Raw genomic sequence first — 18,982 nt, 5'->3', positions numbered from 1 at the left:
GCATTTCTCTGTTGGCAAACAGAAGGTAAGGCAACCACTGGTCCCAATCAGAGCCAGTGTCATCAACAAACTTACAGAGCATCTGTTTGAGTGTCTAATTAAACCGTTCAGTCAGCCCATCAGTTTGTGGATGATAAGGTGTAGTTCTCAAACCTTTGATTCCCAGCAACTGATACACATCCTTCAGCAGCTTAGACATAAAGTTGGTGCCTTGGTCGGTGAGTATCTCCTTGGGAAACCCAACCCTTGAAAAGAACTGAACCAGGCAAGATGCTACCGCCTTTGCTTTAACTGACTTCAAGGGAAACACTTCTGGGTACTTTGTAGCATAAATCTGTTTCCTGACTTACTTCTCTCCACTGGGCCAACAAAATCCATTCCAAGACGTTCAAATGGTGTATTGATCACTGGTAGAGGCTGGAGGGGAGCTCTGGTTGGACGTTTCGTTGAGGTTTGCTGGCACTGAGGACAACTCTGGCAGAACTGGGCTACATCTTTACGTAAACCAGGCCAATGAAAATAGCGGTGGATACGAGCTGTTGTTTTATGTTTCCCTAGGTGGCCTGCCCAGGGAATAGAGTGACCTAAAGCAAGTACTGATTCTCTAACTACTTTAGGAACCACCAGCTGGTTTCTTGATCTGTGTTGATAGTAAAGGAGACCGTTCTGTAAGATATAGCCTTCAAACCCGTGCTCCAAATCAGTTCTCCCTTCATTTGCCTTTGCTCTTTGGATGTAGTCAGCTAAACTAACATCTTCTTGCTGCAGTTGCACCATGTTCACAGGTAATTAGAAACCCATGGGCAGCTCAGGGGTTGACCTCTCAAGGGTTTTCCTGCCGTCTTTGCCTACGAGACTTGCGAGACTTTCCTGGCTCGGCCTCAACCTAGGCATCATAAAAAGGCAGAGAACGTAGAGTGCAATCTGTCTCACCTGAGTGCAATGTTGATGCCCGTGTCACATGACGTCTATGCACTAGTGTTTGATTACTTCCAGTGTCAATAAGTGCCCTCAGGTTCTGACCATTAATTTCGATCGATGTCTCTTTAAGGTATTGCCTCACCTGCAGCCCAGGCTCACATTTCTTCCGGGGTGCATAGCACATCTGTGTAAGTTTTACTGGATTCTGTGGACAAGCTGGCTTTGTGTGCCCCTCTTGCCCACATACATAACAAACCAATTTATTAAAACTTTTACCAGAACCATGAGCAAGTGGCTGATTGTCCTTCACAGGTGGCTTACTTATTGGTGATCGTGGGCATTGCTCAGCCAAGGCAGGTTTCTGACAGTCCTTTGAAGCCTTCCAGGACTTGCAAACCCAGGAGGGGTTTTTATGGCGTGCAGCTACGAACACATCTGCTAATGAAGCAGCCTCTGCCGCAGTCCGTGGGTCATGCTCTTTGATCCAAACCTGCAGCTCAGGGGACAGCATACGCAAGTATTGCTCAATAATAATAATTTCACCAATATCATCAACAGTTTTTTCTCTTGGTTGAACCCATTTCCCATAAGCTCCTTAAGTCTCACATACAGCCCTTTTGGGGTCTCATCAGGTTCCACATTAAGAGATCTAAATCTCTGCCGATATGATTTAGGGTTAATATCATATTTCTTGAGAATGGCACATTTAACTTTATCATAATCAAGAGATTCGTCAAAATCTATGTGTACATAGGCACTTCTAGCCTTACCCGTCAACAATGGAATAAGTCGAAAGCCCCAGTTTTCTTTTGGCCACTGCTATTCTTTCAAAGGTAAAAAGGAAATGTTCAATATCATCTGCATCAGTTAATTTTTTAAGCTTAGGCTCTTTAAAGAAGTGTGAATGAGACTGACCATACTGAGAGTCACCCTGCTGGAGGGCTCTTGGTGGATAAGCTACCTGAGATGGTGAACTGACCTGGGCTCCATTACCCTGGGTATTCTGCTGGGGAGAGGAGGACCCAGCAGCAGGTGAGGTCCTTGCTTGAACCTCCAATTGCAGAAGACTCTACTGGTGTTGAAGTGCCTTGAACCTCTTGTCTTGCCTGGTTGCTTCCTGCTCCCATTTGGCCTCACAGGCTTGCTGCTGCCCCATGTGAGTACGAAAGATGTTTACCAGGTCAGCGATGGTTGGTTCTGTCACATCTTTGTCCATGCCAGTGCCTACACCAGTAGCTCCACCTACATCTGCCTCATTGTCTGTTTGTTCTTCAAAAATATCCACAAAAAAAGACGAGTTCTGTGTCTTTTTGGCGACATTATAAAATATAACCTACTGCTGATAGAGAAATTCAGGGGAGCAGACAGGGAGAGAGACAGAGAGCGACTGGGAAGAGTGACAAAGTTTGCACTTTCGTACAGCTGAACAATAAATCCGTTTGATATCTGTGTGCATTAAAACCCAAAAGAGACTGGCAGTAATAACAGGACAGCTGCATGTTGGTGTTTGTAGTCGAAATACAGCAAATTATATTTGGATTAGCGGTTTGGGTTTCTCAAAACCAAGAATGCAAAGAATGGACTTCTTGGGGAGAATGTTCTTGCTAGTCGTTCTTGGAAGAATGAACTTGCAATGTCACGAGCACACAAAATGCTGTTGACGGTTTGAGACGATGCGTTCTTGCTGGCACAATACCCCCAGCACAGAGGCCGCCTGCATCGCTCTGATTATTATTAACAGCCAGGCTTTATCCCCGAAAACAAAAAGCTCATAATCAGGTTTACTGTAGGTTTGAACTTACCATGATATATTTGCACATAAAAAATTATATAAAATAAAAGCAAATACTGTGACCACAACTCTACTGTACACTAGCAATGTAATGTCTAATATAATAATAATAAAGAAAAGACAGTCCCCTTTTGTACATCACCATTTTTCTGTACATCATCAAGAAGTCTCTTGATTTAAGTTAAAATCTTACAAAATTACTCAGAATGTAATGACAGAATAACAGCAATTATTTGTTGTATCATCTTTTCCTCTGCTCTGTTGGCTGTAGCGGTCTGCATGTCTGAGGGCTCTGTGATCTGATCTGGCCGGCCGGCTCGTTAGTTCCCCCCCCCGCGGGCTGGTTTATTAGCTCCCCCCGCGGGCAGGCTCGTTAGCTCCCCCCGCTGGCTGGTTCGTTAGCTTCCCCCGCTGACTGTTGCGGACACATTTCGATTTGCCGTCATTTTAAGTAAACTGCCAATATTCGACATCTACACAGTTGATTTCTCGCCTCAAACCTTCTCAGAAGTGGATTTAGTGATCAAATAATGTACGAAAATAGTACAAAACGTTCTGTTGGCCTCTCAGTTTCTTTCAGCCCCTCGCTTGAATGCCGAAATGAATGCTGGGATATCTCTGCCATCAAGTTCACACAAGTTACCAACCGATGCATCCTCCTCCAGGATTTTTAACCGTTCTTGCCAAAATGCAAACTTGTGTATTGGGACAGTACTTGGGGCACAAAAGATGATGTTTCACAAGAACACAAGAAGACAGATTGAGAAAGGCCCTTGGACTAGAGAAAGAAAGAACACCATGGGAGGAAAAAACATTCTAAAGCGTTGTGGGATCATTTCAATGAGCATTAGAGGTAGCGCCACATGGATGTTGGGAAATTAAGACCTGATAAAAATTATTTAAGACCTAGAACACAAACTTCAGTGAATTAAGGCCTTAAATTTTGATTTTGAAATTTAAGACTTTTTAAGACCCGCAGAAACCCTGTAGAAAGAAAGATGCTGACTGAAACCAACACAGCACTGAGAGGTAATGAGATTCAATTCAATTTTATTTTATTTATATAGCGCCAATTCAGAACAAAGGTTATCTCATAGCGCTTTTACTATAGAGCAGGTCTATACCTTACTCTTTGTGCTATTATTTACAGAGACCCAACAATTCCCAACATGAGCAAGCACTTGGCGACACAGGCAAAGAAAAACTCTCTTTTAAGAGGCAGAAACCTCGAGCAGAACCATGGCTCAGAGTAGGGGGCATCTGCCTCAACCAGCTGGGGTTGGTGATGTCTGTGTTATTGTGATGATCACTCAAAATATAAATAACAAATCAATGTTGTAAAATATATTGTTTCACTAATTATACAAATAAATACAGCAAGAAAAAATAAGAAATGAACCTATAATATATGACTATAATAAAACAGTCTATGTATCTTGACTTTAATAATTCACAGTTTTAAAAATTACTTTCATGTAGAACTTTCTCAGTATCAGCTAGCATGAGATACAGCACCCTGGGTTCTTTTCAGTAATCTGCACTCTATAGTGGGCTATTGGTTGTGCTGCTTTCAACTGTTTTATACTCTAGGAACAAGCAGATGCGTAATTTTTAAGCTTTTGTTAATCCTCTGCTTCAAATTGTGTCTATTTATAACACTGATAAAGAGGTAAATAATATGAAATGACAGTATTTATTTACCAAAGTTTTAAAAATATAGTTAAAAAATAATAAAATGAAATAAGTCACCTTTAGGTTTCTAATTGACGTCTCTTAAATTACCTTAACAAACCAAAACATACACCAGTCCACTTCTATCCCCAGAAACTGTAAAACTGATATGTCAGGCTGCACCTTTAAAACTACTGAGGGAAACTCAGGGACACTTAACTTAGGGTAATTTATTTATAATTAGTTACTCTAATGGGCCCAAAAAATAAAACTCTTGGTCTTGGTTTGTGGCTATTCGCCACTCTCACATCTACTTCTCCCGTTTCTCTCTGCTCCTGGGTGCTCGCCCCGCCCCCACCCAATCATACCTTTTAGAAACGTGACGTCTCTCAATGCTAAATAAAAGCAACAGGTTAATATGTCTCGGTCTCACCTCGTGTTGAGCGAAGGACATTCCAAACAAACTATGAAAACACTATCCCATAAAGGGACAGAGCCTACTATGGTAACAATGTGGGGTTTATACCGCTGTGTTTAAAGTAGATCTGGGGTTTTACCCAGGGAATACATTCAAAAATTGTTTTTACAAACATTCACACTGTGTGAAAGTCCCACATCAGCATCCATCTGGTTTTCAGCTGTAAATAAAACGGTCAGTGTTTTCACCTACAGACTCAGAGGCTAGCTACACTTCTGTACTTTGGAGTATTTGGTACTAATTCCCCCACTAAACCCGTCATTGTGCACCGGTGAAAAACTGAACAGATACCAATCAGAAAGTGGGCGGGACATTAGGGACATTGGGATTTCAGCCAAGCAGCGCCACGTCTGTCAGTAGCATGCCTGGCACTAACCTGTTACCCGGGCTGGTGCCCAGGCTGACTCATAGAGCTGTGTTGACTTTGTCCTTTGGCAGTTTTTGCAGTTGGTCCTGACGGAGCTCAGACTGAATGCAAGAGCAGCTGTTTAGCGTCATCTGAAGGACCGACATGAAGCTGCTGGACGAGCGGATCTGGACGCTGTTTAAGCGCCACTGGCCTCAAACTCTCACCTACTGGAGTGTGTTCTTTAGCTTCGGTCTGTGCATCGCCTTCCTTGGACCCACCATCCTGGACCTGAGGTGTCAGACCCAGTCCACCCTGCAGCAGATCACCTGGGTGTTCTTCACCCAGCAGTTCTTCCTGATGGTGGGCAGCAGCATGGGAGGACTCTTCAAGAGGACGTGAGTGCGGTTAGTGAGCACTGGGTGGGATCTTTCCCCTTAGGATATTAAAAATGACAATACTACAAAACAACAGTGCAGTCTCTGAAATATGCGCCTGACACTGTGTTGGTGATTGTCAACAGTGAGTTTGTGGCCCTTATCATATCTGAAGGAATCCAGTCTCCCTAGAGAATCCCTATTAGGACATAACAATGGTTATATATTATGTTTAGGATACTGAGGACCCCTTTAAACACATACCTAACAAAATCTTTATGACTTTTCCTCATTTTATGAGAATTGCTTATAAACATAATTAATACTGGGAAATGTTTAAGAGCTCTGCTCACTCCAGAAAATGAAGATTCAGAGGCTGGACACAATGGATTTTCATCTGTGATATTATCTATATTATATGTCTATTTAGATTCCTCTTATTGGAGCTTTATTACAGTTTGTTCATTTGAGTTCTACACAAGTTGATTGTGTTTTAAATTTGACTGACAAATCTGCAAAATTCAAATGTCAGGTCTGTGCCTCACCTCACATACTAAGCAGCAGTGAACCATGACCTGATGTGCAGATGAGTGTGTGAAGTGGATAGGGACAGGTGTCTGATACATGTTACCATTATTTTATATATTATCTTAGCTTGGTGTCTTAGAAGTAGTACATTTCCCTGTGCAGAACTGAACAACTAACTGGATTTCAACAAACCGTTGTCTTTTTCTGACATGTCCCAGTGGACAGTATAATGTCAGAGAAGATGATATAAGTACACAGTGTTAGATATATTAAATCAAATTAAAGATAAATTATCAGCATGAATATAAGACAGATCAATTTTCTGCCACCACAGTCAGTGCTGAAAATAATATCTCTCAGCTTTCTGTTAAATTCACAGAAACAATTCATCCTGAGGCATGTTTAATGTGTGTAGCAAATTTCATGACAATCCAGTAGTTCTTGAGACATTTCACTCAAAACCTAAAATGTCAATCTTATGGTGAGTCTGGTTGAAAAGTCAGCGGAAAAGTCATTCATCGTCTGGGGACAATAAATGTTTGTACAAAATGTCATGGCAACCCATGAAATATTAGTTGAGATTTCATTCTGGACTAAAGTAGTGGGCCGACTGATCAACACTGCCATCCCTAGAGCCACGCCGCTAGCATGGCTAAGAATCCCATGCTGGCTGAAGTGAAGGAGTGTATAACTCAGAGTGATGCAATGCCTTGTACCTGTATCCTATAGACCGTATTTAACCGTATCTAACACAGCTTTAAAAGTGTTTATTTCACAATTCATATACTCTTTTGTAAAATCCAATATCAAATCTTAGGGAGAAATGCTCTTTTCTTCCTAGATACAGGTTTACAGCAGCACAAAAAGGTTAATTACAATAAAAAGCGAATGTTCGGTACAGTTCAATTTTATTTATTTATGATTTATTTATCATCCACTCATTTATACCCTCTGATTGCCACTAAAGATTGCAACCACTCAACTTAATGTTTTTTAGTCCTGTATCACAGGCTGTGGGTGAAATGTCCCCTCAGCAAACTAAAAGTTATCTAGGACAAGGTTAAAAGGAGAGTGGAAAGCTGGCAGGAAAGAAGGTGAATACAAGGTGAAGATAATGTAGAGGAGTACTGCTGCTGGACACCTGTGATAAACTCACTGGGTAAATAAAAGTTAGTGGAGCAGCAGACTATCAAGGTGACTTTACTGCAACAACAACAAACCGTAAAACTCCTGTTTCACAGTACTGTTGAGCTCAATTGCTGACCAGTTTAATAAGAATAGTATTTGTAAGGAGAGGTGAAAAACGTGTTGAAAATGCACTCACTCAAACCCAAACTCAGCCTCAAATGTATTAAATACACTGTGTAATGCTGTGGGTGTTCTCCAGACTCCTGTCCTCGCTGTCAGCCCTCCTCTCCTGCACTCTCATCATCTCGCTCGTGTTTGCCATCATACCTCTATGTAACCACGTGATGCTGTTATCCATCGCCATGGCGCTGGCTGGCAAAGCTATGGGGGTTATTGACACCATCGCCAACCTGCAGCTGGTGAAGCTGTACCAGAAGGACTCCGCCATCTTCCTGCAGGTGGGGTGGGGGGGCTGTGAATGTGTTAGTTTGTGCTGTATGTTTGAGAGGAAGCAGCTAAGGATGTCAGCGTGAGTGTACTGTATAATAAGAGTTAATTCTGTTTCATTGACTTTATTCATGAAGTAAAGAAACCATAGAAAGCAGGACTGTAATAAGCCCGTCATTTCATTCTGTCCAAATGAAATGTGCACACTGCCCGTGCACACTGGGGGAGTGGCTTTGGAGGGAGGCCTGGGGGGTCTAGTTGTCTCTTGCTAGCTTCTCACATTGGATCTATGTTCTTGTCTCGCCCCAGGGCTTGCATTTCTTCATAGGCCTGGGAGCACTGGTCAGTCCACTGGTGGCTGATCCTTTCCTGGCAGAGGACAGCTGTGTCGTGGGTGCAAACTGGACCGCAAACTCATCCTCCTCTCCGGACCTGCAGCACCTTCGCAGCAGCCTGGCCGGGCACGGAGCAGGGCTTCACAACATCTCTCAGTATCCTCTGCACACCGAGGGAGTAGTCATCACCAGGGTGTCGTACGCCTTCTGGATCATGGCTCTCATCAATGTGAGTTCACTTCAATATTACATGTGTCATATAAAATGTATACTATGCATGCCAGTAGAAGTAATCTATTTAATATACAGGAATGGCTCAAATGTTTAGTATTGATGAATGTAAATGACTCTGCTGGTTGGCATTGTAGATGAAGTGAAACCAGCTGCAGCTGTGTGAAATGTGTAAAGATAACTCAAGACATATATGACAGATTGCATCTTTTTCTAAACTATACCAATATTTCTCTGTCCAGTTTGCATGCTTTGCCATGTACAGTACTAAAAGATGGTTACAGTTTGTCACAGCTGGGTCTTGTTTTTGTAGTTTTGCCAATCATTTCTGTAAGGACCAATACGTTTGTACTAAGCGGCACCAGTTAGCACGTTTGGCTTAGTGCTGTGGATAACACAGTGTGACTGTGTTATCCACAGCACTATCAACACTATCCACAGCCAAGACTGATGAAATGTGCTCTTCAGAGCCACTAGAATTTATTCAGTTTTGTCCTTTTCAGAATTGTTTGCATTTCTTCAGATGGCAGATATAAGCTTGAACATAGCCTCTCAGATAAGGTGATAAGCTCCCACCTCAGCAGAGAAACCACAGGGTTTCTGTTTTCATTGGATCTGTTTCAAGCAGAAGGCGAGATAAGACAGTGGATTCTACATTTGTGAGGGGAGGGTCACAATTTGAATCAGCTGACAAGAAGTGTTGACTGTTAACTAAATTAACAATAGCCTTTTGTGTGTGTGTGTGTGTTGTGTGTGTGTGTGTGTGTCTTGGCAGCTCCCTGTGCCAGCAGCAGTGCTCACATTGATGTACCACGAGAGACTGCTGCCTTGCTCCAGCAGCAGTCCACGTCTGCTCAGCAGAGACTCTCTGTCCAGTGGTCAAGGTAATGCATGTATGTGTGTGTGTGTTTGTGACCACTCCATTCAAATGACTGACCTTTCAGCATTCTTTTCTATCCAGGTCACGGGAGGTGGTTTGGTTGCTGTAACCCTGCCAAACTCCGGGGTCGCCCTGCTACTTTCTTCATCCTCCACACTCTGGGAGGGGCCATCCTCTTCATCACTGATGGGATTATAGTGAGACTTTCTGCTATATATATGAACATTTAACTCTATACTCTGTCAAAAATATGGGGAAATGTATAACTCTGTTAAAAAGAAACATGATGCACATATTTTTGAAGTTCAGTGTGTTACACTTTTCCGAGGATGTCTGATGTCTATTGTGTATAAATGTCTGGAATATCATCATAGCAGAAATCATAGAAAAACACTGTCTTGCAAAACTTGCCTGAGAATCATGAGTTCATACATTTTTTTCAGTATCAAAGTAACCCAGTGACGTCTGTACTTCCGTAGGTACACTGCTAACAGGAACTGCTAATATTTTGGCATACTTTGAATGGTGCTGATTTGACAGGCTGAAGTTGTTGACCACAGCTTAACAAATAGACACAGTGGCAAACTCATTAAATCAAAGAAATGTTTCTTGTCCTTCAGGGCTCCTACGCTGGCTTTGTCTACACCTACGCAGTGTCCCCTCCTCTGCTGATGGGTCATAAGACCGCAGGCTGTCTGGACAGTATATTCTGGGCCTCCATCACAGTGGGAAGACTGGCTTTCATCTACCTGTCCTACAGATACACACCGCCCAGGCTGCTCACCTTCAGTCTGGTATGAAGACACATTTAAAGGATAAAGCCACCCTACAGTAGTTGACAATGAAAAAACAGCTCAACAGGTGAACATCAGGTTTTATGTTGTTCCCACATTGATGTGTGTCACACTGAGCAGTCATTTCTGGTAAAAGCAATATAGCTCATGCACAGCAGTAAAATAACTGTTCTAACCAAATATTGGAACAGGGTGGGAATGCACATGACAGTCTGATCATTTGGATGAGGATTAGTTAGGTATACAGACAACAGAATCTTTAAGCCAACTAAACTGCTTTGCCGTTCTCACTGCTTTGCCGTTCTCATCACTTGATTTAGACACTTAGTAAAGGCAGCAGAGTATTGTCCCTATTTGTCTTTGTCTGCCTGTTTCTCTCATTTACTCTTTTGAATCAATAAGATTTTGAACTGAAACCCAACATAGTTCGTGCTCATTTAATGACAGCCCACAGACTCTGTCTATAAATAACACTTTGTCTCCATTCATTTCTTATTCTTCAAGTCATGTCATGTCAACACATTCTCATTTTTAGATAGAATTCCTAAATCATTTATTCATTTTTAAGATGAAACACTACATTATCTATAATCTATTTAAACTAAAGGTAGTGGTTGGATCATGAAATACATTTAGGTGCCTGATGTCCAGTCAGCACCAGCAGCAACTGTTACAGAGCTCTGCCCTCTAGTGGTGTCCAAGGTAAACAGCACAGAGGGATAACATTAACACTGGTTTGGCTCTCAGATTTAGACTGAAGATCTAAAGGTCCCTTGTTCGATCCTGGGTTTCAGCAGCCGGAGAGCTGTGTTTAAGGGACACATCATATCCATGGTTACAGCTGCTGAACTTTGTCTGTTTCCTCCTACATGTGTTCATAGATTTCCTGCAACACATCCATGTAGGGCACATAACTCCTGAACCTTTGTGGTCTTGGATGAACACAGGCAGTTTTGCTGAGAGAATTTGCTTTGCGATTTTTCACGTGTTTCTGTTTTGTTGGGGTCAGATAGCCCGGAAGCTGTAATGGTTACAGCTGCTAAATCGGACCTTTCTCCGTTTCTTCCTACATGTGTTTCCATAGGAACACATTTATATTGGGGAAATAACTGACACTGTCTGTGCTGACATGGCATGCTCTCCCTGCATTCACATTGGTTTCCTCCCACACCATACCATTTGCCTATTGGAGAAATCTTCTGTCCTTTGCTGTTCTTTTTTGGAGCACGTTGATGACGTGACCGGTGGGATTGGGAGCTACGTACAACCTCGCTACGACAAATGCCATCTAGTCCTGGAGGAAGTGCAGGCAGGTGTTGAGGAGGAACAGACCAGCAGTATGGTGGGCATGCGGCAGCAGGGAGCATGGACAAGATGGGAGCGTATCTGTACATCTGTAAAGCAAAGATTATACTTTCCGCGTCGGTGAGTACGTGAGGGACTGCTAGGGTCAGCGTGATGGAAAAAAAGGTCATCAGATGGGTTACGCGTAGGCTCTGTGCCATCAACAAGTATGTCCACAGCCAGAGGGAAATCGCTTTTGTCAGGGCAGGTGAGCTGCTACAGCCCAAAACAGCACCCGGTCGACTCACCGCAGCAGTAGACTCAATCAGGAGGTGCAACTTGACTTGGCGCTGAAATTCCTAGATCACGACAACGCCACTGAGGCCAGAGGTTGTGCTAACATCAGCCTCATCTAAGCAGGTGCTCCAGTGGATAACAGATGTTAATTCTAATTCACTGGCTCACTGTTTCCTTTCGAGAGCAAGTATCAGTGGTCAGTTGGATGTTTACAGCAGATCCAGACATCAGTTAAGTCGTGGTCATCCTCTTACTCACTGTGTTTCTTTCAGGTGGGTGTCATATTGGTGCAGTGCCTGTTGATGATCTTCTACACCAGCTGTGTGTTTCTCTTCATCGGTACTTGTGTGTTGGGACTTTGCATCAGCAGTGTATTCCCCTCCATGCTGGCCTATACAGAGGACCTACTAGACTACAAAGGTACACTTACACACACTCTCTCTCAGCATTAACTCAACTTGGAAGTCACATGCTGCATGTGGAAAACCAAGAATGACTTCTTCATCAAAAAGCATGTAGATTACATTTTTATGTGGATATTAGTAAATAGAATAAACAAAAGCTGAAATCATAAATAAATAATTAAATTAATAATTATTAATAATAGATCAGTGTTGGTAATGAATCAGGAACTACATGTATTTATGTATTTCTGCATTTCAACTTTTATTTATTTGCATTGACCTGAGCTGACTTGTATTGTTACACCTGATACTGATGTTAGCTAGCTGTGAGAAATATATCTCTATTTGTTTGCAAAAGCTAAATATCTTGGAGCTAGCCAACATAAGTAGCGGGTGTAGCAATTAACTTAGCTTTGTACACCACTAGTAAGTGTCGATGGGGAAAACTGCAGTACATACCTATTTCTTATTCAATGTATTTGTCATTTTTACTCCTCTGTAACTGTAAATAATTACTGCCTATCCCTTGTGTGTTAAAGGTTGTGCCACAACTGTCCTGGTGACCAGTGCCAGCACAGGAGAGATGATGCTGCAGGTGCTCGTTGGATCTGTAAGACATTTTTCAGGAGTGACCTTTCTTCTTGAATGTCATTTTATTTACAGTAATAATGAAATTCAAACCAATGCTTACACATTTCATATTTTTACATGATTCTTATTAGGGTTATTTCTGCATATTGCTTGTTTCTTTTGATATCTTAGTGCAACTGTAAAATATAAAATATCAATAAGGTCCAAATATAAAATATACGAAATCCTTACGAATATAATTAGGTTAACAGTGAGGTCATACTTGGTGGGCTGCATGTAGATGTGTATCAGAAGTGGCGTCAAATCTCACAGAGAGGTAAGTGCATAAGGTTAATTTAGAATGTTAAATTATTATGTCCATGATATGGCACATAATGTCCCATTATTTCTCGTAAATCAGAGAGTTTTAATGATTGTAATCGACAAAGTAATCCAGAGAGAAAGATTAAACAAAGCAGCTGAAGCGGAGGCTGGAACCACCTCAGCACCCCATGCGTTTGCTGTCCGTTTCTCCACACGAGGAGATGAGTTGTAAAGTTTGATTGCCACAGGAAGGATTTCCTGTTGTGCATCGTGGTGGTAACGCTCTGCTGCTGAAGGTGCTCCTCTGCATGACCATCACATCATGGAGAGGTTGAGAGTCAGTGTCTGATGCTCCGCAGCTTCCTGATGAGCTTGTTGATTCTCTTGGCATCGACTGCCCTCACCCTGCTGTCCCAGCACACCACAGCACTGACCACTGCAGACTGGTAGAACATCCTCGGCATGGTACTGCAGATATTGTATAACCGGAACCCAATCTGGCTTGTTGTCCAGGTGTAGTCCCAGGTAGTCCTGAACAGTGTTCACATACGCTCCCTGGATGGAAATAGGCATGAGGGTGTTTCCCAGCACCACAAACCCCTTTGTCATACCTAGGGCTGGACGATATGGCCAAAAATGTTATCACAATAAAAAGTTTCATATCTTTCGATATCAATAATTATCATGATAAGTTATCAAATCCTTTTTTTCAAGTTTAAAGGCAGATTTTTGTTCCTGAGTGAAAGTTGAAGAAACCTGATGGTTAATTGTGGCTTAAACTCTTGTTCATGGTCAGAACAAACACTTGATGCCAAACAGTGGATAACTTCACAAATCTGAGGTAGAACATTCAAAACAATTATGATAAAATCTTTGTCAACAAATATGCATGCGTAAATTAAGTAAAAGTTTTTTTCAGTCCTTTCAGTAAACATCTTAATAAAAAAAATCATAATTTGTGTATGATTCAAGTGAATAAAATCCAACATTTATTGAACATTTGTTATATTGTTATTGAAAAAAAAAATATTGCAGTAATTATTGTTAGTGTTTTATTGTCCAGCCCTAGTCGTACCCGTGCTACAGGTGGTTCAGCCCACACCACTCAACAAATGAGTCCACTATACCTCTGTACTCCCCCTCCTTCCCTTCATTGATGTGGAGTTGTATCTGAAGTCCGAGGTGTAGTGTGTAAACAGAAAAGGTGACCAGACCGTGCCCTGTGTGTCACATATGTAGCCCTGCAGTCTAACATACTGTGGCAGACCAGTGAGCCAGTCCACAATCCGGGACACCAGGGGAGCGTCTACCTGCACTGCTGTCAGCTTGCATGTATTAAACGCACTGGGTTATTGTGTGTGTGGAAACACTGACCTCGACCTCGGTTGTTGGACTTGCTGTGTCTGAATAAATGAAGCTGCCATTAAAACCTGTTCTTAGGCTAAATGGCAATCTGTTGATTGCAGAGTTGTGAGAGATTAGAAACCCAAAGAGTGTGTGTGTGTGTGTGTGTGTGTGTGTGTGTGTGTGTGTTTGTATTTCTTCCTGCAGGTGATCCACAGTCAGGGCAGTTACGCCTTTCTGTTGTCTTCTACAATAGCGTCATTCATGGGCTTCAGCCTTTTCCTGCTGTTCCTCTATGTCCAGCACATCCACAGAAACTGCCACACAGGTAAACACACATCAGGTAGACACATACAGTATGGAGAAAGTGAATGAAATTCCAGTAACACACTTTGGGAATAACAATCCAGTACAGCTTCTTCTATAGCACAAAATATGTATTATGTCAACAGGCTCTGTAACTACTGCTCTCTGCCTTTGTAGGGCAGTCCTACAGTTCTGATGTGTGCAGCAACCAAAGTAACAAAACAGAAAACACTACGACATTGAAAACTTAGATAATATTTATTTATTTTACTGTACTTGTATTTTAAATTTCAAGTATGTAAATGCTCCGTTCTTGTATAGCGCCTTTCTAGTCTTTTCGACCACTCAAAGCGCTTTTACACTACATCTGCATTCACCATTCACACACATTCATACACTGGCGGAATAGCCGAGAAAAAAAAGAGCTAGAAAGAAAAATAGACATTAGAAGCTGCCCAGTCTGCCTCCCCACAGGAACGTATGTTGAAAGAGCTGAGAAAATGAAAACTTGAATTAAAAGAAATTATTGATAAAAAGACTCAGTTGCAGTTGCAAAAACTACACTTGGAGAACTTTAAACATGGTGATAAATCCAGCAGATTCCTTGCAAAGTGAATAATGAAAAAATAACTTCTTCCACAAAAGACTCAGCTGGGAATATGACTGAAACCCAAAAGAAATAAATAATACCTTCAGAGAATTTTATAAATACTTACACTATATTGCCAAAACTTTTGGGTCACCTACCTTTAAGGTTAATAACATCCCATTCTTAATCTGTAGGTTTTAATATGGAGTTGGCCCACAACAGTTCAACTCTTCTGGGAAGTCTTTCCACAAGGTTTAGAGTGTGTTTATGGGAATTTTATAAAATTTTTCTAGAAGTGTATTTGTGAGGTCAGGATTCTCCGCTCTAATTCATCCCAAAGGTGTTCTATCAGGTTAGGGTCAGGACTCTGTGCAGGTCAGTCAAGTTCTCCACACCAAACTCGCTCATCCATGTCTTTATGGACCTTGCTTTGTGCACCGGTGCGCAGTCTTGTTGGAACAGGAAGGGGCCATCCCCAAACTGTTTCTACAAAGTTGGGAGCATGAAATTGTCCAAAATGTCTTGGTATGCTGAATCATTAACAGTTCCTTTCACTGGAACTAAGGGGCCAAAGCCAACCCTTGAAAAACAACCCAACACCATAATCCCCCCTCCACCAAACTTTACAGTTGGCACAATGCAGTCAGGCAAGTACCGTTCTCCTGGCAACCGCCAAACCCAGACTCGTCCATCGGCTTGCCAGACAGAGAAGTATGATTTATCACTTCAGAGAACACGTCTACACTGCTCTAGTGTCCAGTGGCGACATGCTTTACACCACTGCATCCGACGCTTTGCATTGCTCTTGGTGATGTAAGGCTTGGATGCAATTGCTCGGCCATGGAAACCCATTCCATGAAGCTCTCTACGCCCCTTTCTAGAGCTAATCCAAATTGACTGAAAGTTGGCGACTTCTGCGCACTGTGTGCCTCAGCGTGTGAGGCACTCTGTGGCTGAGTTTCTGTTGTTCCCAGTCGCTTCCACTTTGTTATAATACCACAAACAATCGACCGTGAAATATTTAGTAGTGAGGAACAATCAGGACAACATAGATTTGCCAAGTTTAGATGATGAACAGATCAGGGCTCTGGATGTTTCAATGGCGGAACTCCATGAAGCCCTCTTACATATGATGAATAATAAAGCCACTGGGCCAGATGGTTTTCCTGCTGAATTGTACAAGGAATTCTGGGGAACACTTGTGCCCACATTTTATAGGATGGTAATGCAAATCAGGTGAAGTTGCATATTGTCCCCAAGAATGAACTCTGCTAATATCAGCCAGCTTTGTAAACAAAGACCCAACACATCCATCCAGTTATCGCCCAATATCACTGATTGACACAGATCTTAAAATCATCTGCAAAGCCCTGGCAAGACCCCTAGAAAAGGTCACTCCCTGTATAATACACCCTGACCAAACAGGATTTATTTAGGGTAGGCACTCCACCAACAATACACGCAGGCTACTTAATGTAATGGACTACGCCACTATTCATAACTTGGAAACTACAGTTGTCTCTTTAGATGCAGAGAAAGCATTTAGTAGGGTGAATGGGAAATTTCTATTCGCTACTTTATATAAATTTGGATTTGGACAATCCTTCATGGACTGGATTAAAACATTATACAGTTCCCCAAGAGCTTCTGTCAGTACTAGCAGCTGCTATCAGACAAAATAAAAATATTAAAGAAATTCAAACAGAAAATGTAAACCACAAGATAAGCCTTTATGCAGACGATGTATTACATTTCCTCCTAAACTCACAAACTTCTCTTCCACCTCAGACTAGTTCTTAAATTGGAGTAAATCCATAATTTTACCTGCAATGTGTGATTTCCACACATACTAAATACCTGGGTGTCAATATTTCCTCCAGGCTGTCAGAACTGTCATAGCTAAATTGTGTTGGTTTAGAACTACCAATTTTTTCTCATTACTTCCTGGCTAACAGACTACAATATACCTCAAAATGGATCAATCAGAGCCCACTGGACAACTCATGGATGAACATAGAACAAACATTCTGTAAGGAAAATATAATTTCTGATATGTCATTCATCAGCTCCAGTATCAAACATTATGCCGGCTTTAAAAGCATTAACATAAGCACTTCCCTGGCAGCCTGGTGGGAATTTCTCAAAATATCTGGGTCTTCACCTATCCCATGCAGACTTACTCCAATCTGGAACAATCCTGACATCATCCTAAATGAGAAAACATTAAATTCCCCATTGTGGTATGATAAAGAGATAAAAAAATCTAGAGCATGTCATCCAGGGTAGTGACCTTATTCCATTCCAGGATCTAGTGGCACAATATGGAATTAGCAATTATACATTTCTTGAAAATCAACAGTTTAAATCCATAATTCGGGCAAGATTTAAGTATAACAAAATGGACTTAGATCTACCTCCAATGATAACAGACTTTCTTAAACTCTCGCCCCCAATGCTATTATCAAAGATAAACATGTTACTGTTGAAAACAGATGGTTCAATCTCTCTCCCATTCTTCAAGTGAGACACAGATCTATACAGTGGTCCTGACCAAAACTACTTGACTAAATACTTTTAGAATGATTAAAAATCCCAATCTGCAACTCATACAGTATAAAACTCTCCACAGAACAGACTACAGAACAAAGTGTGTTCAGAATAGGTCTTATTCAGTCAAACGTGTCTGAACTGTTCAGGCAACATCTCTGATAGTTACATGCATGCTATGTGGCTAAGTGTACCTGTCCAAAAGTTCTGGCAGAAGATATGTGAAGACCTATCATTTTGGTTAAGGTACCCCATCCCCGTTTCCCCATCACTCTGCGTGCTGTACTGGAGCATCATACATGCTTCTCACTGCCCTATGCATCGGCAAGAAAACTATACTCATGAACTGGAAGGCTGGGCTGGGGGACTTTCGGCACGGCTCTCTGCTGTTCTCCCTTGGGGCGGGCGGGGCTTTTCCTGGGACATGTGGTCTTGAGTCCTTTGCGCTCTGGGAGGGTTGCAGGGTGCCCTGGCTGCTGGGGCTGTTGTGGCGTCCCACTCTTTCAACCCATGACAGGCTTATATACCCACACACCCAGACAGAAAACATAGACACACACACACAAACAAATTTAGGTTGTCCATGGTTGTCAACAGGTAGTTACATTATTGTTTATGCATGTCAATAAATTATTAATTTGAATTATTGTTATTTCCCTTCTCATGGCTGTGCTGTGTTGTTTACTTGTTTTGCTTGGCTTTTTCATTCTCCCTCACTTGTTTTCTTATGTCTGCTGTTTATTGCTGTTGTTCGGCTATTTATCTCCTACTTACCCGTGTGTTCACTGCTCCCGCCCTTCGCTAGTGACACATCATATATTTGGCAATTGCAAATTTCATTTAATAAAACACGTGAATGTGCGCAACCATTTGATTTTCCTCCTGTAGGTATCTATTGTTAAAGCTCTATAGCCTGTGGATGTCAGTTCTCTTGTGTTTATCTCTCTACTGCAAATCAAACTAATCAACACTGTTTACCCCTCAGATTCATCTAAAGAAAACACAGCCACGGAGGACAAGCCAAATACAGAAGGCTCATGATCTGAGGGGGAGACCAGAGGACAAATGATCAAATGCCTCTGCTGAGGACAGGAAGGGAGCATGTGCAGAACAAGCTGACATACCCACATTTGACCCTGGTGTTGGAATAGGAGCTTTATTCTGGCCTCCTCAAACTGAACATTTTTGACCTAAAGACAAGCCTGATGATCAACATGCAGCTTAATGGACAACCACTACATGACTTACACCTCTTGCAGCACATTACAACTCAGCTGCAGTTTGATTAAAAGATATGTTAAAGATAAAGCATTGCCTTTTCACTTTGAATGTGAATGGACTGTGGAGGTAGAAGTCTTGTATCATGTTTATGTCATATGTGATTGCTCC

At 41.9% G+C, this 18,982-nt stretch overlaps 1 protein-coding gene across 1 annotated transcript; it reads left to right on the top strand.

Moving 5' to 3' along the window:
• The first annotated feature begins 5,193 nt into the window (after positions 1 to 5,193).
• Positions 5,194 to 18,901, top strand: mfsd4aa (major facilitator superfamily domain containing 4Aa). Its single transcript, XM_046075956.1, has 10 exons — positions 5,194 to 5,606; positions 7,501 to 7,699; positions 7,998 to 8,252; positions 9,030 to 9,138; positions 9,216 to 9,331; positions 9,755 to 9,928; positions 11,782 to 11,929; positions 12,453 to 12,523; positions 14,359 to 14,479; positions 18,579 to 18,901. Exons 1-10 carry the CDS (start codon positions 5,374 to 5,376, stop codon positions 18,632 to 18,634), a joined length of 1,482 nt encoding a protein of 493 aa, XP_045931912.1. The 5' UTR covers positions 5,194 to 5,373; the 3' UTR covers positions 18,635 to 18,901.
• Positions 18,902 to 18,982: the final 81 nt, after the last annotated feature.

The sequence above is a fragment of the Micropterus dolomieu genome, linkage group LG18 (assembly GCF_021292245.1).
Source record: "Micropterus dolomieu isolate WLL.071019.BEF.003 ecotype Adirondacks linkage group LG18, ASM2129224v1, whole genome shotgun sequence".
Lineage (NCBI taxonomy): Eukaryota > Metazoa > Chordata > Actinopteri > Centrarchiformes > Centrarchidae > Micropterus > Micropterus dolomieu.
The sequence above is the reverse complement of the archived record's forward strand: the minus strand, read 5'-3'. Positions and strand labels throughout refer to the sequence as shown.